The sequence below is a fragment of the Zonotrichia leucophrys genome, chromosome 3 (assembly GCF_028769735.1).
Source record: "Zonotrichia leucophrys gambelii isolate GWCS_2022_RI chromosome 3, RI_Zleu_2.0, whole genome shotgun sequence".
Taxonomy (NCBI): domain Eukaryota; kingdom Metazoa; phylum Chordata; class Aves; order Passeriformes; family Passerellidae; genus Zonotrichia; species Zonotrichia leucophrys.
In genome coordinates, this window is record NC_088172.1 from 86,137,321 (window position 1) to 86,159,753 (window position 22,433).

Sequence of the window (22,433 nt, forward strand, 5' to 3'; positions counted from 1 at the left end):
ATTATCTCTCTTGTTTGACACTTAAAGTAGGATTACTTCATCTTATAAACTTTGTTTTCCCTGATATCCATAGTACCTAAGCCTTATTTTGGGAATATAACATTTATCAAACACCATCCTACTAATTCCCAAAATTAGGGGATAACTTTCTATACTCAGGACTAGGGTGCCTTTGGTAAGTGGTCTCATCATGGTGCCACTGTCACATGCATTTTTTATATCTTCATACTAATAACACAGCTCTTCCTAGCCACTGCATTATACACAGCCACAGAGGTCACTTCCTGACCAAATCAGTGTGATCTGATTCACATACACTTCTCTGCTGACAAACCAGCACCCAAGTGAGTAAGACAAAAGATTATTCTGGAGTTTTTTTAAACTGATGTCTAGTACTAAATTGGCCCCTATAAACAAGAGGGTGGTGTTTAAAATAAGTATTTCTGATCCGTTGCAGGTAAATCTCATTCCCTAAATTCCTGCAACATATCTTGATTTTTATTCCTCTCATAAGGTGACAGAAAAGAGGTGCCAGAGAAAACCCTTGATTTTAATCTGGTCTTCACCATCTCAGAAAAAGGAAATAAAGTATTTTTAAGCTATATTCTGTAGCTTAATGGCCACATTGGGATTTTAGTTTGCTAGTTTTAGGGGACATGCAGCATGTTCTGGTACTGGCTGCTTGGGATTTGTGCTGATTAGTCTGGTTATAAAAATTCTTGAAACAGTGTTTTGGTAGGAAAAAACCCTACAGTTGATACAGCTGAAAATATTAAATACTCAGTGCTAACAGCTCAGACTATGCATAGTTCCTAAAAGAAATAGCTTTGAAAACTCTTTGAAATACCATGCAAGTCATAATTGGGTTTTAATGCATAAAACGGCTCAGTAATTTAAATGTTTGGAAAAGAAAACAGTCTTTGCTAGAGTTTATGAAGTGATAAGTCTATTTCTTGGAATGATTAACTATGCAACCTGATTTTGAACACAAGCATGTCCTAGCATATGCTCCCCACAGCTGACACCATGAACGCATACATTTTTACCAAATTAATATTCCAATTCTGATATTAGAATCCCATTCCTCACCTTCCTGCCTTGAGTAAGTGCCTTGGTTTCTACAGAAGTAGTTTTACTTCCTATTCTCAAACAAGTGAAATCAGGATTAAGGTCGGCTCCTCATGCATTTGATTCTACTGAGTGAAAAATTAGATTTGTATGTACAGGATGAACATATATAAATACAAATGTATCATGACATTTCCACTAGAAACTTAAAAAAACCCCAAAAAATAACCCCAAACCCAGAAAATTAATGACATTCAAGGATAATACAATACTCATTCACTCATAGAAAATTTTTAGTAGCAAATACATATTAGAAAAACAGATGAAGTACAGCCAGGACAGCATAAAGAATGCTTTTGGGGAAGAATGCTCCAAATAATGTCCCATTTTAGAACAGTGATAAAACAAGACTATGACAAAAGCAAATGGAATTCAGTTTTGAACTCACTGCAAATAAGTAACAAGATCTAATAATTTAGAAAGTCCTTAAAGAGCCCATGGCTTTGGTAGAAATTAATCAAATGGTGAGGTGAAATTAAAGCATGGAAGAATAAATTTAGGGGAGATGACCTGAGAGAGAAAAAGAGACAAAAACAGTGAGAAGAAACAGACCCAGGGAAAGTACTATTTCACTCTAATAATAGATTCATCAACAGAATATCTGTATGCACTAACTAACCTAATTTGAGCATCCTGAACTCTGGTCCTGATTTCCCGAGATGGCAACCACAATATTAAAAAAAAATACTTAAATTGCTCATTACTAGAAATAGATTGATTTGCATGAGAAAAATGCCGAGTTAAGATTCCCATTTCATTTACTTATTTATATTAAGATCCTAAAATAAAGTCTGAAAGAAAGTCCTAACTCCCAGGCTCACACTTCCCTCCTGCTGGTGACAGCATCATTGCCCCTGGGAGCTGGGACATGCCATATATGGCGGCCACAGGGAACAGAATGTTTGTGTGAGCCCTGAAAACCTGAACAAGGGCTCAGGAGATGAGTGTGACAACTTGCAATCTCATCTGGCATTCAAAGACAAACAGAGAAACTTTCAAGTGGGAAACACCACCAACAGCAAAAGGCCAGACTTCACTTATGCCACCTGATCAAAAGCCATGGACATGCTCAACTCTCCTATTGCTCTGTAGCTTTTTCCTTCAGTAAAACTTGCTGGTGCACACAGCTACTTTATTTTTAAGTATATAAATGTAAAATTGACTAAAGACACACAAGTTTACCCTGCTGCAGAAGCCAATTGCCAGAGTAATCCAATATGGTGCATGTTGGACACATGATGATGGCTGGCATTCTGCAGTCAGCACATTTCAATTTGCTTACTGGTTTTGGGCTTTAAATTGCTCACCAAAGACTAACTTTACTTATATTTGGGTTGGGTTTTTGGGGGGATGGGGGAGAGAGGGGAGTGGATGATGTTAAATTTAATAGAAACAAATCACCAAGGTACTATAAAAATAACAGTTAAATTACCTGCTGCTCTAGAGAATAGCTTGGGAATATAAATTTTAGCTTTCTCATACCTACAGCTCTAAGCTAAACATTAGGTTGTCTGAATTGTCTTCATCCCATGAACACTACATGTGAGAATTTTGTGTTCTAGCATTTTAAGTAGAGTTGCTTATATAGTTAAGAGCCACCTTAAAGCTCCTCAGAACTATTCTGAAGTACAAGATAGCTCTTCATTTTGAAGGTAAGAGTCTGTCAACTTGTAGGGCCTTCAGCCACTAACCCTTCTCTCATCCATAAGTGTCTAACACGTTCCCCTCTTAAACTCACTGAACACTTACAGCAGCCAAAACACATTTTTTAACATCACTAAAACGCTGTCTCTGACGACCCTGGGACTGCACAAAGTTCAAGAGCAGGAGCAAAATTTGCAAGGTTGGTTTAGAGATCAAGCCTGAGCCCTCGGTGCCCCTGAAGGGACACACTTCAGGAGGCAAACACCCCTCCCACAGCGGGCTGTGGCCTCCCACCCCCCGGCAGCTGCGGCGTGCTCGTCCCGCCAGACAAATGGGAGGAGAGGGAGCGAACCCCCTGCGTGGACTCACCATCCTTTTCTAGTCACATTCACTACGCATTGCATTAGAAAATCGTAACGGTGTTAAAATATTTTGGCAGGATTTGTTATGGCCAGATCACTCACTTCCTTTGGGACACACAAAGCCTCCTCTGGCAATGAAACAGCCCAAATGTCAGCAAATCCTATAGAACAGAAAAGGGTCTGTCAATGTAAAGCCTAAATGAATCTCCAGTTAAGCAAAACAAAACAAAACTGTATAACATAAAAATGCACATACAGAAAAAAGAAACAACCTATAAATATGCACTTTTTATCAAGGTTTCTTTTTTTTTTTCCCCCACCCTCCAGAAACTTTTGAACAGCATTACAATGAATTCATCACAAGGTGCTATTAGAACACAAGCTCCCTCCAAGTGTTACCAATTCACGGACAGATTAGAGGGCACATTAATAACATAGTTAATATGAAGTGTTTAGAGCCTTTACGTCGGTGACAAATACGACTCAGCCAAATTTCCTGACCATTGAGGCCACGGAGGAACAATTTGGTAGATTTCATCAACAGTTCTAATTATGTTCCTGTCAAGTCGAGAACAAAGTAATCCATAACTGGGGGGCTGCTCGGAGACAGTGCCACGTGAGAGTAATTTATGCCCAGGGCCCTCGCTGTAGTTAGTGTGCACAATGCTTGACTAACAAGTGGGTTCAAAAAAAGGAATTTATTAGGGAAAACACAGCCCTCCAACCCTGAGCAGCTCATCAGGGGCAGGCTTAGTAGGAGTTATGAGGCAAAGTCTTCTTGTTTATAAAAGCATCTAAAGTCCAGACTGACCTCAGCAGGTTTAAACCCTAGGATTTTAACCCAAGGCTTCTGCTGGAGCTAGGCAAACCCAGAGCCAAGGCCAGGGTGCAGCCCAGCCCCCTTTAAAATCATCTCAGTCCTTGGGACAGTGGCAGTACCACCTCAGAGGCCAAGTGGTACCAATGCCCTTTTGCAATCCTATAAATAGCCCACTAATGAAAGATGCAAAGGCATTATTAGTAACAGTAAACTAAAATGTCACAATACACAATGTGTTTCTTACCACAGCCCAACTGGGAAACAGGCTGAGAAAGGGAAAGGGAGGGGAGGAAGGTAAATGGGGAGAAGCTGTCATGTAATTTTGAGTCATTTTCCACTGTGATCTATATTGGGATATGGCTTCTGTCCTTTCAAACAGGATCATTTTATACATGACACTCTTGCTGCATTTCACAAAAAGGCAGGGATGTCTCCCTAGCGCTCAAAGTGCAAAGCCTGGCAGCGGTCATCCAGGATCAGTTACCGGCATATGCAGTGAGACGATAGAGAAACTAAAATGATGCTTTCCAAACATATTTAAGAACATTGTCTGTAAACAGAGGGTAAAATAATGTTGGCAAAAAATTAGATCCATGTGAGAAAGACAAAGCACTTAATGGGTTTTAAAGCATCGTTTTCTGAAGGTTCTGTGTGGCCCCAGGAAGGCTGACTTCTTCACCCACATTTCACACTGCCAGAATGGGTACAGATATGCAGATTCGTACCCACATGACCTATCTTGCCAATGGATTTTAGACTATAACAATGCTATTGGCTTCACTAAACTATTGGTTTTAGTAACATTTTAAATTACTGGTTGACCACTGGCAGAGAGGAAATGCAGAAGTACACCTAAACCCTCAGCTTCTCCTTTCACAATCTACTAAAGTTTCTTAGCCAGATTTGCTTGAACCTGTAAATTCTCTGATATCAAGTCTAGGGACTTTCCCAGCACTTACTGAGTGGGACAGGATTCATCTCATATGACTGAAGTGTCACAGATTTATGATTACTTGCTCCCAAGGATGAAAAAAAACCCATTTAAAAAGCAGTGGTGGCTCTGCAAAGAGGCAAAGAGGAAAGGGAAGAACGCAGTCCCATTCTGCAGATGTGAAAAGAGAAACCTTCCTGCAAGTCAGGGAGACAGTAATCCCGAAGCCAAGCAATGCCTGGACGTTCTAATTCCCAGACTCGTGATTCAGTCACAAGACAGGCTTCCTTTCCTGGTGAAATGTCATGCTGCAGCATGCTTCTGCTACAGAACACATCCTAACCAAGTGTAGCAAAAGCATGATGATCCCATTAAGTATCTAACATCTAATACCTTGTGAAAACTAATTTAGTGCTTTATCAAATCTCTAGTTTGTATGTAGAGCATAAACTGGCTACATTTGCTAATAGGGCAGATTGACCCGTCCCATATATTATCAAACCACATCAAAGTCTGCTGGAGGACGTAGCCTTAGCTACTTATTATCCCTTGCATTAACTCTCTCACTAGCTACTCAGCCAATATATTTTCCTGTAATACATCTGTCATGATTTTGCAGGGAAATCAGCAATTCTGAACAGTGCAGCAGTTAGATAACAGGACTAAACCTATCATGGTCGCCCGGCTTTCCAATCTACTGCTAATTGGCATGGACAGAAGCCCTTAGAGCTGGGCTTGCACAACAGCACACCACTGCTGGGCCCCAGAGATTTGGCCTCTTAGATTTGTATTTTTAGAGCTTGAGTCATTTATATGATTTCTTCACGATTTATTATATGCAAGAGAAATAAAGTTGAATGCCAACACCTTCAGATTTACAAGATTTTTTTTTCTTCCTTTTGGCAGAAAAAGGTTTTATTTTGCAAGAGAACATGCGGCTTAGCAATCAGGAAAAAAGTGCTAGAATATTAGTAACAATAATGTTGGCAACATTAGATACAATGAGAACATCTTTCTTGGCTTGGATGTTATGCAATCATATTCCCACGTGTTTATTTAGGGTCTTACTTGTGGCACTGTATAATGAATTATATATCTGAAGCCATGTTTCTAACTGTCTGGGAACTTGCATATATGGCTAATAGAGAGTCTGGATGGTTGTTTTGTTTTAAATTAACAATTGCTACTATTTTCTGATAGATGGTGTTTGTCTTTGGACTTGGAAACCCTGAGCCATTGTACACGGGTCTCTTACTGACCTTTCTGACCATTTAACTACCTGTCATCACTGGAGTTACTGGTGGAATATGAAAAATAAACTAAAATAACAAAGTAATCCCTTTTCAAACAGAAATCCATTCAACAGAAATAAAAGATTCTTTCACATTGCATATGCAATTGTATGTAGTTCTGAAATAAAATTATATCCACCACACAATCCTAGTTGTTCACATTTAATCCAACATTTATTTTCTTTTTTTATGGCTTCTCAAGCACTCTCATCTTCTTCTCCCTTCTAACTTCTGTCCCCTCATGTCTTTAAACACGAATGTAAACAAGTAAAAGGCATTTAGGAGGGCATGCGGAGGTATTATTAGGCGGTTTGTATAGTTTCTTGGTGATCCGTGATCCCATTGTTGATGGATCATTTTTAATCCAGATCCAGAGAATATTAAAAACTGCTTACAGCCCAGCTGTGGTTTAGTATCACCAACAAAGGCAGGCCAATGCAGTAGTTTTTCTACAGAGTAAAACTTCTAACAAGTAAACTTTCAGACAGGGGAAATAAATTAGACAACAACAACAATAACAAGGCGGGCAGTGAGTTAAAACACCACAATTCTATGTTAGCGAATTGAACTACAAGTCTTTGGAGCTTCATCCCTCCCCCTTTCCCTTGCCTCTATATTTTTCTTCTTCTGTTTTTATGTTGAAATCACAGGAACTACGCAGCCTAGCAAGGCTGTAATCACTCAGCGGGAACCTGGCACAAGCACAATGCAGCCACAGCCAGGCAGCGGGGAACTGAAGGAAATCTCTCTCTCCCTCCCCCCCAGCTTTCTTAAAAGGGGCTCGGCGTGAATGAATCTTCCCGGTAGCCACCAACAATTTCTTATTCCTTCCGAGCAATCATCAATTTCAGCATCAAGTGGTTTAGTGGCTCTACAACTGGTAGTGGCAGCGGAGTAAGCCCAGCATGCAAACGTTTTGGCTAATTTAAAACCCTTGTGCTGCCGAATCAAACATGACAAGACAACAGTAAAAAGAGAGGCTATTATCCCAAATGAGAGTCGGCGGATGGCTGAAATTGGCTTGAGTGGCAGAGACAAAAGAGGTGGAAGGAGCAGGGACAACCAGGCATGATAATAGCAGATACAGCGTGCACTTTCTCCCCCACCCCCAGCGCATTCACATCATCCCACCTCGAGGAAAAAAGGCAACATTTCCAAGTTTCATGGCCAGGAAGAACACACTTAAGAAGATTCAAAATAAATTAACACCTGGTCAAGCATCTGCCCCATGGATATGGGGAAATGTAACTTAGACTTCAGGATGTTAGCGTTCCTATTGAAAGGGAACTTCAGAGCTCCCTTTCAACAGGAAAGCTAACATCCTGAAGACAAGACCTGCCATTTCCTACCTGAATTCATGTCCTGCTGCCCCAAGTTCACTCCCATGACTTGAGAAGCAACTGAGATAGGAGAGAATAACTTCAAAATGGGAGAAATCTGTGGCGTGGCTACTCATGAGTAGCTGCTACACACAACCAGCTCACAAAGAGCCCAGATCTCAAAGAGCTGCTGGGGAGGAAATGTGGAGGGCAGAGGAATTAATTTTGTAAGGCAATTGGGAGACCACAAGCATTCTCACGATGTTGAGAGCCATGAACCCTGGTGATGGCTTGCAGCTCACAGAATGATGACCTGTGGGATCACTGGAGAGCAAGCAAGTTGTCTTTTGCAAGATTAACAATTTAAAAGTGCTGAAATTAATTTTGTTTAATAGCTGTGGGTGCAGACTCCTTACAAAGTAGGTTGCAAGGTCAGCAAGCCTCCTAAAGCCTTTTAAAATGCAGCTTTTTATAGGGACAGTAGATTTAGGGTGGCTTAGGGCTTAAAGATCTGAAAAGTAAAAGAAGGGTAAGAGGTCATTTCCTACCACCTCCAAATCTTGGGTGAAAACATGTTCTCTGTTTTGCTTCTCACTATGACATACAATTATTGGTACATTCAAAGCTACTTGAGGCAGCATCTGTTTCTTAGGGTACACAAAGGGAAAAAAAGACAAAATCAACCTTGAGGACCAGATCAACCAGCACACAGCAGGCTCATCAGTCTCATACTGGAATGTGTCCACCTGTGTTGCAAAAAAGCAGTGGGAGATGAGAAAATAAATCTGGGAGATGAGAAAATAAATCTAGGAGACTAAGAGACTGGGAGGGGAAAGAGAAGGGCAGGGGGAGTGCTCACACCCTTGCCATCATTCAGAAGTAGTTCACCTGTGATTCACATCTGCCTCCTTATACGAGAACATTACACTCTAAATTACTGTACTGTACAGAGTGTTTCAAGGAACAGCTGGGCTTAACACTAAAACCAAAACCAACCATTTAAAAGGGATGTGCTCAGCTTCACACCCTAGTACATGTGAGCTATTGCTCACAACACAGCAGAATCTGCTGATTAGTGCTCCCTTCTAGGATACTTTTCTCCTACATTTTTGCCAACAGCATCCAACTAACTGCACAGGTAAAGTTCAGAGCGTGTGCCAGTCCGGGAAATAGAAACAGGGAATGAATTTTGTACGACTGTGTAAGATGGTCTGAATTTGCTGAAATCAAGCAACACTGCCTTGAAAAATATTTGCATTGCATGCAGGTGGACCTGTGTGAAAGGTGGACTCTGAATTTAAAGAGCAGTCCAACTCAAAAAAACATGCACCCCAATGCAAAGAAACATTCTGTATGTATAGAAACCCACTTGGTCTCACAAACATATTCAGGGAACTGAGAACCCTGGGGGAGGACACGATCACAAAGGACACAGCACATAGGTTTGTTTCATCCTGCCCCCTCCTTTTTTAAAATCTTTTTCCCCATAACATGAAGGAAACATGTGGCTAAGTTTTCAAAGAAAAACCAAAACCAGTAACACACCAAGCATCAGGCATGCCAGCTCCTCCTAGCAGCCCACCCTGGGGACAGGTAAATGTCACCCAAGAGAGAAACCTGTGTCACCCAGGCAAGCAGAACCCTCCAGCCTCTGCAGCGTGTTTTCCTGCGTAACCAAACTTCCTTACTGGGATCCTGCAGACAGAGGGGCCCCTTCCCTGGCAATGAGGTATCTGATGGTCATTAGGGAGGACAGAATTAATTCTGCTGCGAGCCTGGCGCTGACAGTGGCCAGAGTGAACACACCAGCCATTTTTCTCAGCCTCTTCCACAGGGAGTTGGAACAAAGAAAGGAGCTCTGGGGAAATACTGAAGGCATTAGAAGAAAATAATTTTAGATTCATATGAATACTGCCACCAAACACTGTGTGCTTTCAGGCTGACATATGCTAGTGTATAGTTTAGCGTTTGTTTAGTTTTTTCATCTCAAAGTTGAATTCATATCCTTAAACAGCACTCCAAGACAAGTTCAGTTCACAGTTCAGCTAGGAACTGCTTAAAAGGCAAGCATGATACAGGTCCTTAGGGCACCTCATCCATCCTGCACTTGGATGGCATTCTCCACCAAGGGACCCCATTAGGAAGGAAGGGCAAACTGAAATCCTAACCCAAAGCAGCTTGAAACAGCACCAGCATACTTGTGTAGCAGCGATGGATGAGCTTCCATTTGTCTTCAAAGCATGGGAAGCCAATATATCTGCTTCAGAGCAAACTCAACTTTACTTTCCAACCTTGTAGTGTACTTAAAGCTAAAATGTATATCATCTTTCTATGCGTGGATAAGGCAGCAAAGAAGTGTCACCCCAGACTCCAATTAAACAGACTGGAAGTGATGCACTTCCAGTGCAACTCCATACAGGAAGACACCCTGAGATGCACTGTTTGAAATCAATTGCCCAGGAAGGCATTGCCACGAGCTACAAACAGTTTCCCTTCCCCTCCACACCATGGAATAAACCAGAAGTGTCTTATGCTAGTACAAAGCTTGCTGGAAAACACAGTTGCTGTAGGAATGCTATCAATACCAGAGGTATCACAGATCCTACTCTCCCTGCAGAAGGTTAGGCCCTTCCAAGCAGGAAGAAACAATATGTTTGTTCTGTGGCCAAAGTAATTACAGACTTGCGTATATTGCTTTATATTTCTCTCCTCATAAAAGAGCTTTGTATTGGTGTTGAACAAGCTGAGTTATGAGACTGGAAGTCTCCAACCTAAGCTTAGGTCTGGCAGAAGTAGAAAGAGCTTCACTCACTTCAAGAAAGGTGATTCTATGTATGCCAAGACTGAACATAGCCAAATATTCAATACTGCCCATTAAAATATTTAAGCTTAAACGGTGGAATTCCCTCATGGATAATATATTAAAGTATATCTCTTCAGACTTCTCTTCACATGTTAGTGTAGCAATGATACTGCAGGAGGAACTCCCATTCTTCTTCCATGGGGGCAGCTCTAAAGGAGAACACAGATTCAAACACTGTAGCATGAAACATGCTTGATAGGAGAATATTATATTTTTGAAAGCTGGTCATCTGCTTGTAGGAATCTCTATCCAGGGCTCTTACTTCCAGTTCAGGGGTATCTGTTGTTGCAGGTGAGATCCTCCTGCACAAAGTGCAATGGGAGCAGACCACCATGACCAATACACACTGCAGCTCAAAGGGACCAGCCAGAGAGCTGCTGGGAGCACATGTATTTATTGTGCTCCAGCCAGAAGCCTAAAACAAAAGGTGACCCTGTCCTGGTGTAGCACCATATCACCTCCAGCGCCAACTAGGCTGACCAGAACTCCATCTATCTGCCTTCCTATTCAGTTCATATCAGGAAAAAAGGAGAGAGGAAAAAAAAATGAGAGGGGAAAAAGCAAGCAAGGTCAGGCACTTATGTATGAGCCACATACCTTATATGAGTAACAGCAACAGGGACCCCAATCCCCAAAGCAGCACCAGAAACTGCCTCCTCCTGCTCAATTCACAATTAATGTTTACAACTCATCGCACTCCAAATGCCAGACCAGTTCTCTTCCTGTCTGTGTTTTAAATCACAAAAACATCTCCCACCAAAAGGCTTCTCACATACCTGTATTTACTGTCTCTGAAGCCAGCGAGAAGGCTAATCTAGGTATTCTGCCAATTTACAAAACCTAAGTAGTGTGGATGGAGAGATGTGTTCCCTGTCATGATAAGGAAACTCACAGGGTGTCATCCTAAACTCCAGAAACCATATGGATGAGATGTCTAACAAGACTGTCCCAAACCTCCATTTAAACTCTGCCTCAAAATTTTTATTTTTTTTTCCCTACATGGCAGACTATGTACAGGTCCTGGCCAGCAGGACAGTGGAAGAAATTCAAGAGCCACAGTCTTCCATCACTATGTGCCCACAGTTTAGCACGATATTTGAAGGCCTTGCAAAAGAAGTGGGACAGGGCAGAGCTGGAAAAATGAGACTGAGATCTTGACAGAAAACAAAAGAATGGAGACCTAAGTCAGACAGCTTTGGCTGCAAATGATCTCCATGAGCTTCTGCCTCTGTGTGACACAGATAAAAATAGGTTGCTCTTTCTCTGAGACACCAAAAATATGAGATTCCACCTATGATTTTTAACAAACAAACACACACACACACATATATATCTATACATAAAATTGCGTAGATAGTAAATATTAATTTTACTGAAATCATTGCCATACCCAAGATTATTAAGCATCAGTTCCATGAGAAACATCAAGCCCTGGTCATGATACCTGATGTTATTCTCTTCACCTCAACATCTTCACTCCTAACAATCACAAGCCCAAGACACACCATACCCATAATGGTTTTCCCAAAGCCATGGTAAGAGATCAATCTGATGCCTGTTGCAATGCTTAGAAATGTGGAATACTTACTATTTTCATTGGGAGTAAAAAAAAAAAGCAACCTTGCAGTCGCCTTTGAACTTCTGTCTGTACCACTGGGATAAACGCACTCAATATCAGGGAAAGAAGCACTAGGAGGGCTTTTATGATGCAGAACAGGAAAAAAAGAAAGGGGAAATAAAGGTGTTATGACATGTCCTGTTCCTATTCTGCTAATATTTTTCTTTTTACATAAAGCCTCCTTTTATTAGAAAAAAATGTCTCATTATTTTCAACAGGATTTTAGGTTTAGTCTTTGTAGAGGATTTTCAGACCAGCCTTTATTGCAGCACTAAAGCACGTTAAGAATATTGAGCCAATTAATCAAAGCACTCTGATTCAAAAAATAAAAAAGTTTTTAAAAAATCAAGAAAACCTTCAGCTCAAGAAAAAAAAACTTGATAGTAAACACTGAATTAATTTTTTTTTGCCTCTTTTCCTTCAGGCATGTAGAGCAGTCATTGGGGAACAGTCAAAAGGAGCTGAGGAAACGCATTACTGAAAAAGCATGGCCAGGTTACCATTTTGAAGGAGGGTGTTGTTGCTGTTTTGTTTTGGGGTGTTTTGGTTTTTTTTCTACTTTCCACTTTTACATAGGGATGAAGCACACACAGAGTTTTGGGACCTGACTGTGTTATGGAGCAGGAATAACGTGCCTCCAGCACTGCTCCATAAACCATTCCATCAGCAGAGTCTCCAGCAGGTTGGAGACGGACTAACTTTTCCAAGGTATTAAATTAAAAGATGTTGAATTAAGTTAAACGCCCCACATTGAACTGACATTTCCCTTTTTTAATGCAAGCTAAGATTGATGAAAAATACCACTTATCTACATTAAGGGTCAAACTATCCAGCAAAAGAAGCCTCTGGTTCAGCGCGTCAGAGCAAAGTCAGTCTTACATAATCCGGGGACCAGAACGCGGATCACATTCTGATGATCCAATTAATGGTGGGATACTTTGCAATCAGCCAGGAAGCAAGGCCCCTAACAGATTGTGGGGCTGTAACATCAATTTCTTAAGTGCATTTAAAGGATTACAAATGTTAGTCCTGGCTTGAGATTGAAACACCTATTGAGGTGCTCTGAACCACATTACAGTAATTGGGTACCTGAATTAATGCCATTTCTTCTGATGGGCGAGTTGAATACATCGGAATTACTGATTTCTTTTGCTGTGTTTTACTTTCAGCCTTTTTCTTCTTATTCTCAGAGCATAAATCTGAGGCAGAATACCTCTTTTTTATCTAGATAGTTTTAATTACAGACCTGAGGCACCCAAATACTGTCTTAATTTCACCTTTTGGATTGTTTAGGTGTACTTTCATTTTTTTAAATCTTTTATTTTGCTTATTATTTTACCATGCTATGACATTAAGATGGGAATTTTTTTTCTTGAAGCTTCAGGGGTAAGGGGAAATAGGTTGCTGAGACATGGAGAAAGAAAAGTGTGTTTTTTCCTTCCTATATCCCTCTTCCACTATGTAAACCTTTTTATGCATGCACCAGATACCATTTGCAGTTTTGCACCTCTAGAGAGCTAGAACTAGGGCTGCCTCAATTAGTCTTCTATTCCTTCTGAGGTCAGTTCAAGTAAAGGTCTCCATCATATCAAACTGGCAGGAATGCTAACTACCTGGGTATTTCAGACCATACAGGGTTCAGCTAAAGAGCTTAAAAACCACGTAGCTGCTTTCAAGAGTATTCAGAGAATATACAGCATAAAGCTGTATTTGTGTGCCAGAGACTAAATTCAGTCAGTGTTTTAAAATCTGAAATAGGTTATGGCACAGGTTTGTTTGTATGTCTTTTCAGCCAGGCAGTGTCTCTGTTAGACCACAGTACAGAGCATACAGGACACATGCATTTTCCTACTGGATCATCTGGGTTTGGATAATTAGAGTTTTAATGGGGAACTCCATCCATTTCTGTCCTCAGCACTGTGGCACTGACATTTCAGCGACCTCAGCAGTGATTTCTCACTCGCAGCTAACTGGAATGTACACAACCATGATATAATGCCCACGCTGTGAAAAAAGAGGTGAGAAATAGAGTGTGGAATTCCAAATATTCCAGTGCGCTCTGTATATTTCATTTATCTGGTTACAGCACATCAGGCTCAGATATTGGTTTAATTACTTTTTTGAGGTCTTATTAGCAATCAGTTGTAAATCTACATACGCATGCTTACTCTAATTCTCATGTGTTATATATCCTTTCTGAGGTATTTCAACTTTTTGTTTTTTACTCAAGACTCCGTAAAGAAACTGTGATGCTGCAGTGATTCTGCTTTAATTTTGGTTTTGCTTAAGATAACTGTAAACAGCAAAGATACAGGAGCTATTTATCTTCCTTGCTGGTTAAGAGGAAATCGTAGCATATACCTTAGGGGAGCTAAGGAAGCACAATGATTTAACAAGCATATGAAGGAAAGAGACAGCTTCTAATTCAATAACAGAAGTTTCTGATGCTCAAGAAAAAGCAGTTTGTATGGTTTAGTCAGATAGTCTTTCGCAGTTAACTATTTTATTTTATTTTTAAATCTATTTCCCACCACATAAGAACCATAAGATTTAGGAGCGGTCACTGGGGACCTTTCAGTTGTGCTCCTTCTTTCTCTTAAATGGTTTTGAATGTTCCTTAATTTCCCATCTCCATTAACATGGGATATTCCTAGAGTTTAGAAGTAACCCCTCTGAAACAAATAAAACCTATAAACTGTCTCCACATAAGACATGATTAATCAGAGAGCAGACATGGTTTCATTTTAAGGGCCACACGTTGAAGCAGGGCATAAGGTTTTTCAAAAAGTGTCTTGCAAATCTCAGCTACAGTTTCAGAGCAGCTTTTGACTCATTAGATGGTGCTGGCTGAAATGATTTACATACAGATAATGACAATGCAGACCCCAAGGACTAGTTAGCTGTTTAGCAGCATATACATTTCATATAACCACTTCCATACATCTAGTTTTAAATTCATTAACAAAAATTAATTGCTACCCAGTGGTCTACATTACCCAGCACACAGCTTCAATAGACTCTCTAAATTACTGCTTTCTGTCACTCCTCCCAGCAATCTTACAGACAAGTTAAACTTTACTGCCTTGAAGGCATTGACGACCAATTTGTACCAAAGCTCGTGTTTAAGTTAGTAAGAAATAACAACTGAACTTCAGGAAATTTGTCTTGTTTTTAATATCTCATTAATATTTTGGAATAACAGAAAACTTTCTCCCTCTCCCCCTTTGGCAGAGGCACAGTGGAATCCTGAGGGCTCCCCTGCAGAGACACCAGCAATAACAGCTCCAACACACTCAGAAAGCCCTGATGTCACCAGCATTCATCTTGGAGCCCATTCAAAGTTTACTGAAGCCATAAGGAAACTTTACATCAGCTCCAGCATTCTTCAGCTCAGACCTTCCAGCCCTATTGCCCCCCCTTATCCTCCCCAGACCCTAATTGAGCTCTGCTGTGTGAGCATTAATTATGTTGTTATTGTTGTGGCACATCCAGCATGAAGTGACTCGTGATAACGCTGTCCAAACGTCTGTCTGCTTTTTTATGGCTTGAGTAAGGAGAAAAAAGTTCCTTTTCATAAGTAATTAACAAAAATTAGTCTTGGGTTTTTACAGATGCATAATTATTAGGACCCAAGGGGGAGGTAAGGTTCACTTTTTAGTAATAACATTTAATGGATAAAAAAAAGAAAAGCCTTTCCACACTCTTTCCATCATATTTCCCAAATATTTACAGTGTACACCTCGGGTTTGAAATAAGCCAGGGAGAATTAATGCATTGCTTACACTTGGAATCCGAGGTGGCCCCGTCCCAGCAGGGCAGTACAATGTGCTGTATCTTTCCCTTCTCAGCACTTATCTTAATCTTAATAACTAGCCAGACAACTGACTCCAGAGTCCTGGGCTTATCGACTGGAATTTGTCACATGCACACAAGAGAAGACAAGAAACGCATTATATAACAATGCCATACAAATCATTATCTTTTAATATTTAAAAGTATGTATTCAAAGTCTGATATGAACCCATTTTGGTTGAACTCAATTCCACTGGTTGTTATTAAATTTGATAGCAAATGAACAAAAATACACTTGTAACGTATTTATCTGCAGAAGAGTTTATTTGCAACAGATCAAAAGGCTGCTTCTTACTGCATTTTAGCTACTGCTATCAAATGCAATCTGCTTTTTAAACACGCTTTGATATGGGAAGACTATTTTCAAAACAGGTTAATAGGAAATATATATATTTATTTTTTTCCCAAGTCTCCCAAGCACCAAGAAATACCCAGAGCACGAACAGAAAGTCCATTGCGCCCTCACTGTGTGCCTACAGTACGATTTCTTTGAAACAAGTTTACATAAGCAAGAGGAATAATACCATTCCAACTGCAGCCACCAGGTGCTTGGGACCGTGCTCTTAAAATTATCCAACAGACCTGAATTTTGATCTGGAGCCTCACACAAGAGGGCATTTTTCACCAGGAGGCAGAGGCACGTGTGAACCACAGCACCGGGGGTACTCACTCTCTGCTGCAAGGCTGCTCTCCCAAAGGGGATTTTCTTGCTTCTCCCTGCACCTCCATGGTAAAAACTCTGTGAGTATCCACACAAGGTAGTGAGTGGGGAGCAGAAGCACACAGAGAATAATGCTTAGGAGGCCACTCTTGCAGAAAAAGGGGAAAAGACAATGGTTTTAAGCACACACCCTGTTAGTATTCCTCTGCCTGCAGCAGCGTAAGAGAGACGATGGGTACTTCACCCACTGCAATTATTAACGAGCACTTGAAGCAGGAGTATATGAAATGAAGACAGGTTGACAAAGATGCTGTAAATTTGCTCCTCTCCTCTGCTTGCTTTGCTCCAAACCCAGCCTATACAGCATCCCTCATGCCAAGTATTACACCCTCAGCAATGGGGTTCACCCAACACAGGATACCAGAGCTGAGCTCAGATTCATTGCCACTGCCAGATTTTTCCAAATATCTTTTCCATATTGAAAACTTTTGAAGATTACCCTGGGCGAATCTTTGTGTTAAATCACAAACCACAGTGAATCAATTAGTTAATCAATCCCATCAGGCAATCAATTAACATGAACTAAGAAATCCCTGAGCAGACATATTCTCATCTGAAGAAAGGTCACCCACTGGGGCCTTTATATGTCTGTTCATATTAGTTTAAGCCCAGGTTCAGAAGGAGAAATTTTCCTCTGATAACAGTTCTTTGTATTGATGTGTCAGCACAGACACCTAGTCTCCGTGTACGTCTGGCAGAGAGCATCTCTATTTTACTCGTGTAATAACTAGAGGCCACTTTCAGGAGAGGGAATCTGAGATTTGTGCTCTGATGCCGTGAGAGATGAGTCCTCTTTCGGTGCCACTGAAAGGACTTTGCACCAGGCTTTGAAAGGGTACCTGAGCAAAGGAGGAAATTGGGCTTCTTCAGGCACACACCTCAGAAACTGCAAGTGCAAGCAAGTTTGCCATCACCCCCAAACACCAAATCAATATCTTGTAGTTGTGTGGTAGTTATCACTCAGGGATGACTCATAATTCAGTGATAAATCCATTCATTCAGATTTGCAGCTGACCTGCAGCCCAAGAAGCTGAGGTCGCCTCTGTATATCAACTGGGAAAGCTGAATTTTTGGGTGGGAGGAAGCAAAGCCACCAGCACACACGAGGCCCCACATCAATATCGTGGTAAAGCAGAAGCTTCAGCAGAGACAGAAGGTGGTGGGCAATGTGAAATCTGTGAAATGAATGTCAGGCCTGCAGAATCCTGCCTGGTGACCCCACCACTGCTGGCTGCTTGGGCAGGGGCTGTCCTGTGGAGCTGCTCAGCAGCACAAGTTTCTGTGCAGGTAGCTAAGGAGTGTGGCACCTGGTCTTGCCCACCTCCAACCTCTGCCACAAGCTCCACGTCCCTTCTGCAGCACCCCTCTTCCACTAAACAAACTACACACTTAGCAGCAAACAGGGTATCAAATAAAGGCTGGCGCTGCTCCTCTAATCACAGCCAGAGTCAGGGGGAGAAAGAAAGATGCCTGAACAGTGTCTTGGGATGGGGGGGAAAAAATGCAAAGGTATGAAAATGTATTCAACAATGCTCTCAGTGCTCAGATCCAGCGGTGACAGGGCTATAAGCAGATGCATTAGGCTGGAAATATATCAAGGTTAGATTAAGCTGCAGAGTTTCCATTTTATTAATGGTCTTCAATCTGACTCCTTAATAAAATGGAAACCATTTGTAAAATTTTGATCAGAATCCACACTTAGCTTTCAAGTGCTTGCAACCTTTGGGTATATTCAGGAACAGATTTCAAACAGTCCATGCCTAAAAATGAAGGTGAGGAGGAGATGAGGAGAAAAATGACTCGAGGTGAATCATACCTTGGAGTGAATTATTATGTAAACTGTGAGTTAGGCTAAATAAAGAAATCATTAGGACAGCAGGGGGTTTTCCACAAATCACAGATATGTTGGACCACTGCAGTATCTGCCACAGGTATAAACAGAAGAGTAAATATCTAAGATGCCTATATTTAAATATTATCCTCAATGCCATATTAGAGCTACTGGAGTGTTGCTTTGAACAAGAAAGCATGAGAGGCCAATGGGCTAAAGGAGGAGTGGGAACTGCAATTAATGCAATGCTGCATCATTATCAATTCATTCAAGTTTCTTCCCAGCTGCTGACAGAGAACAGAAGAAAGGAAGGTTTTACCTAACAGCTACTGGAGAAGGAAGTGCTGCTGGATAAAATAAAGGTGACCGGAAAAAACATCAGGAAATATCACACCACAGTTCCATCTCCCATGCAGAAGGGAGCCTGCATAGAAAGAAGTAATTCACACTTCTAATGTAAAAAGAAACTGAAACTTATATTTATATGAGCCATATAATAATTTCATTTAATAGCAATCCTGCCAGAAAGGAAAAGGCAAAAAACCCTTGCCAGTGCATATGCTGTGCTGCTGCACTACTTCTACTTGAAACCCAAAGAAGAAATCTTAAAGGAAATAATATTTGTTATAATATGGCAGGCTGTGGGTTAATTGACTGTTAGTTACACACAGATTTCTGAAATAATTTCAGGTTGACTTTTTCTATGGTGAGTGATTGAATTTACTGAAAACAGAGGACTCAAGCTCTCCTTTTCAGCCTTTGGAAAAGGAGAATGGCATCACACAAGATCTCCAAGCAGGATCAGGATGTTTTTAAAAATAAAAAAAAAAAAATACAAGGAGAACAGTATCACCCACACTGGCTTACAGCCCTCAGTAAGGAGAACAGTTGCATTATCCAAGGCCACGGCCTTTGTTAGCAAGCAGCGACTTTTCCTAACACTTGAACCTGATGACGTCTATCCTAATAAAGCTTACATCCTTAATGAAGCATGAGCACTTCCTCTGGGAAAGGCCCAGAACTATCAGGAAGGACAACATGGCACTGTAACAAATTAAGAGTCTGTTTCCCTCCCTTTGACTTTGATATCTACTTGGATGACATTTGCAGCACTTATGGAGACAACGGTATGGAAAGAAGAACCTTGATTACTCTAGCCAGTTTATCTTAGGACACAAATCTGGAAATGTTTAACAGAACTAGACACTGTCACTTCACCTTATACCTCATGCTCATGGTGACCCCAGCTGAAAGTATGGAACATATTAATTCAGACTAACTGAACAATTTCTATAGGGGACACCTCCATCTGCTCTTCACAAGGCATTTGTCTGCATGTCCACAGACTACCTGGCAAATACAAATGCAGCACAAGGCAAGCACAAGTGACCACTCCATGCAGCCCAAAACACTTGGGGTTTTGATCCAGGACAAGACAGGCAGGTGAAGGAAAAAGACAAAGTGTAGTTACAGAAATACTATTGTTTCACAAGCCATACTCCCACAAAACTGTTTCCTCATAATCCAAATAAACCAGCCTCCTCATATGTTAGGGTCTTCCTGTTATCACACATGCTTTGGCATTTTGGCAGGGTGAGAAGCACCTACACAGAATACTTTAGGCTGACACCTTCTTGAAACCACACTGAAGTCAAAAAGATAGCTGGGTCTCTAATTCCCATTTCCCTCCACTACTTAAAGTTGAGTAGTAAGATGGCACAGCAAAGCTGATAAATTCAGGTGTTCACATTTAGAATAACAAAAGACAGGGCCCCTCTCTGAACTGAACTAGCCCAAGTGAGTCGATATTTTGAGGGTTTTTGGTTGACTCCAGCTAGATTTAAAACGAGTGCTTTGTAGTGTCCATCTCATGCTGAAAGAGAGGGTATTCAGCAAGGTGCTAATCCAATGCAGCACACAAACGAGCAGTTTATTTAAAACAAAACTTGATCCTTATTGGGAGCCGAGATATTTGAAGTACACACAAGTAAAACTAATTTAACCTTTGAAAAGTTATCTCCGGAGGGAAGAATAGAAATCCCTTTATAAGATTTTTAAGCACTGCAATTATTGACGAGGACTATATTACTTCAGTTTTCTCTGATCAGAAAAAAAAGCAAAGCCACAGGAGACATCAGCAGCTGTCAGGCTGTTTTCCAACAGCAATGAGGTAGTTTACAGTGGGCTTGTGCCAGTCTCTTAAGACCCAGTTAAGAAGCCTTTTTAAAATGCCTTAAAAAGCCAACTCATACATTAATCAAGTTGAGCTCTCATCCATACTTACTGCAATACATCAACTACCATGTCTTTTTTTTATTTTAATAAATTCCAGTTGACAGCAGACACCTTATTAAGGCTCACTAAAATGATACAATAAGTAAAAGGCTATTAATATTGCTTTTTTCCCCCGCTGCTATTGTCTTGCCGCACTGGTCTGCAAACAAATTCAGGCTGCATTACAATTAATGCCAATGGAACTCCTTCTAACGACTTCCAGCTTGCTAATTTTTTACGCTAATAATAAAAAAAAGGCATTGCTATGCAAGAACGGCCCCCTTTTATCATGCTCGCATGGCACACTAGAGAGCTCCTGCCATTGTTCACATGAAAGACAATTAAACCCAGGAACATCAAACCCAAAAATGACAATCTGCTAACCAGCACTGGGTATTGCTGAATTCTTTTCTCTATTTTCTGAACTGATAGAAAACAATTCTCCAAAGACGTTTCCCTCTCCCATGCCCACCCTTTGGAAAAAAAAAAAAAGTTTGAAATACTCTCGCTGATTTATGCATCTCTGCTCAGAATTTATTAACTGGCTGGGGCCATTTTCACTCTCAAACGTCTATTGCCTCCAGGTTTGAATTCTGGACACATTTCAAGAAATGCAATAATATTGTCCACATAGTTTCATATTTAAAAATCAACATGATTTTTTTTTTCATGGTTCATGTTTTCTGAAACACAATATAAAATGCCAAAGGCAGGAGGATAAAGCTGATGTGGTAACAAGTTTATTTCTCCCAATCTTCCAGAGAGAAAGATGGAGAGCAAAGAGGGTCATCAGGTTTTCTGCAAATTAGGTGCATTCACAGTGTTAATTTAGAATAAAGGTAACCACTTGGTTTTTGTTCACCAGCTGTCCTGATTGGAGGCTCTTCCTTTGCATAAGCCCATACCTGTCCCAGCAACTTGGGCCCCAGTCCAGTCACTTTATTCTGCAACACAGTACATTCATATTTACCTCAAGAAGTCCAAGAAGCTAGAATCACAGTAAATAGCCATTTTATATTCTGAATATTCATGTTCCTGGTAGTTCAGTGTGTGCATGCATATATGTGGGAACATTATATACACGAAGTTAAGAAGCAATTGGTAACCTGCTGATTGCTACAGATTTGACAGGAGTAATGAGAGGCAACACTTTGGCTGAAGGACACAAATCTTATGAAAAAAAGTCAAGATTACATTTAGTATTGAATCACAAAACTATGTATAAATAACCTTGTAACATGCAGAAGGAGAAGGAATTTATATTTTTGAGGAGAAACTAGGAATTCCCATCTCCCTTTTGCCATACACATCTTATTCCTATTCCCTTAGGCTGAAGGCAATCAGGCCTTAAACCTGTCACCTGAGGAGGCTGGGATATTTCAAGGCCTCTGCTTCACACCAGAGAAGTTGTGGTAAATTCTACTTTTGGGAGAGAAGAACATTTTTGTGTTGTTGTCTAATAGCCACTGAGAGCTGTGGAGTGTTAAGAACATACCCCAGGAAAGATAGATTAGTAGGAAGTGGCCAAAAGAGGCCATAAAATGTGCATTAAAAATGCAATTCATCACATAACTGTGCAATTTGTCAAATGGATATTGTACCTTTCATAGTGTCTTTTGGGACAGAAGCAAAAGAAAAAGGCCTGGGAGATAACAGTTCTATTCCTGGCTCTGCTACTGGTTCTCTTTTTGACCTTGGGGAAGGCTTTTTAGCCAAAACATGTGGACTGTTTTCCACTTCTATTATTGAACCTCTAACTTCATTTTGGTTAAGTTCAT

At 40.7% G+C, this 22,433-nt stretch overlaps 1 protein-coding gene across 15 annotated transcripts in view; it reads right to left on the bottom strand.

The window, feature by feature from the left end:
• Positions 1–22,433, bottom strand: part of ESRRG (estrogen related receptor gamma) — a 371,470-nt gene that overhangs the window by 222,506 nt on the left and 126,531 nt on the right. For 4 of the 15 annotated variants that reach the window (XM_064709117.1, XM_064709119.1, XM_064709118.1 and 1 more), the window contains one exon: positions 3,142–3,295. The exons of 9 other annotated variants lie outside the window; for them this stretch is intronic. In XM_064709117.1, coding sequence (XP_064565187.1) covers positions 3,142–3,176 — 35 coding nt within the window. In that variant the 5' untranslated portion in view covers positions 3,177–3,295. The remainder of the gene's footprint in view (positions 1–3,141; positions 3,296–22,433) is intronic. 2 more of the 15 variants (XM_064709122.1, XM_064709113.1) reach the window with 1 other exon arrangement.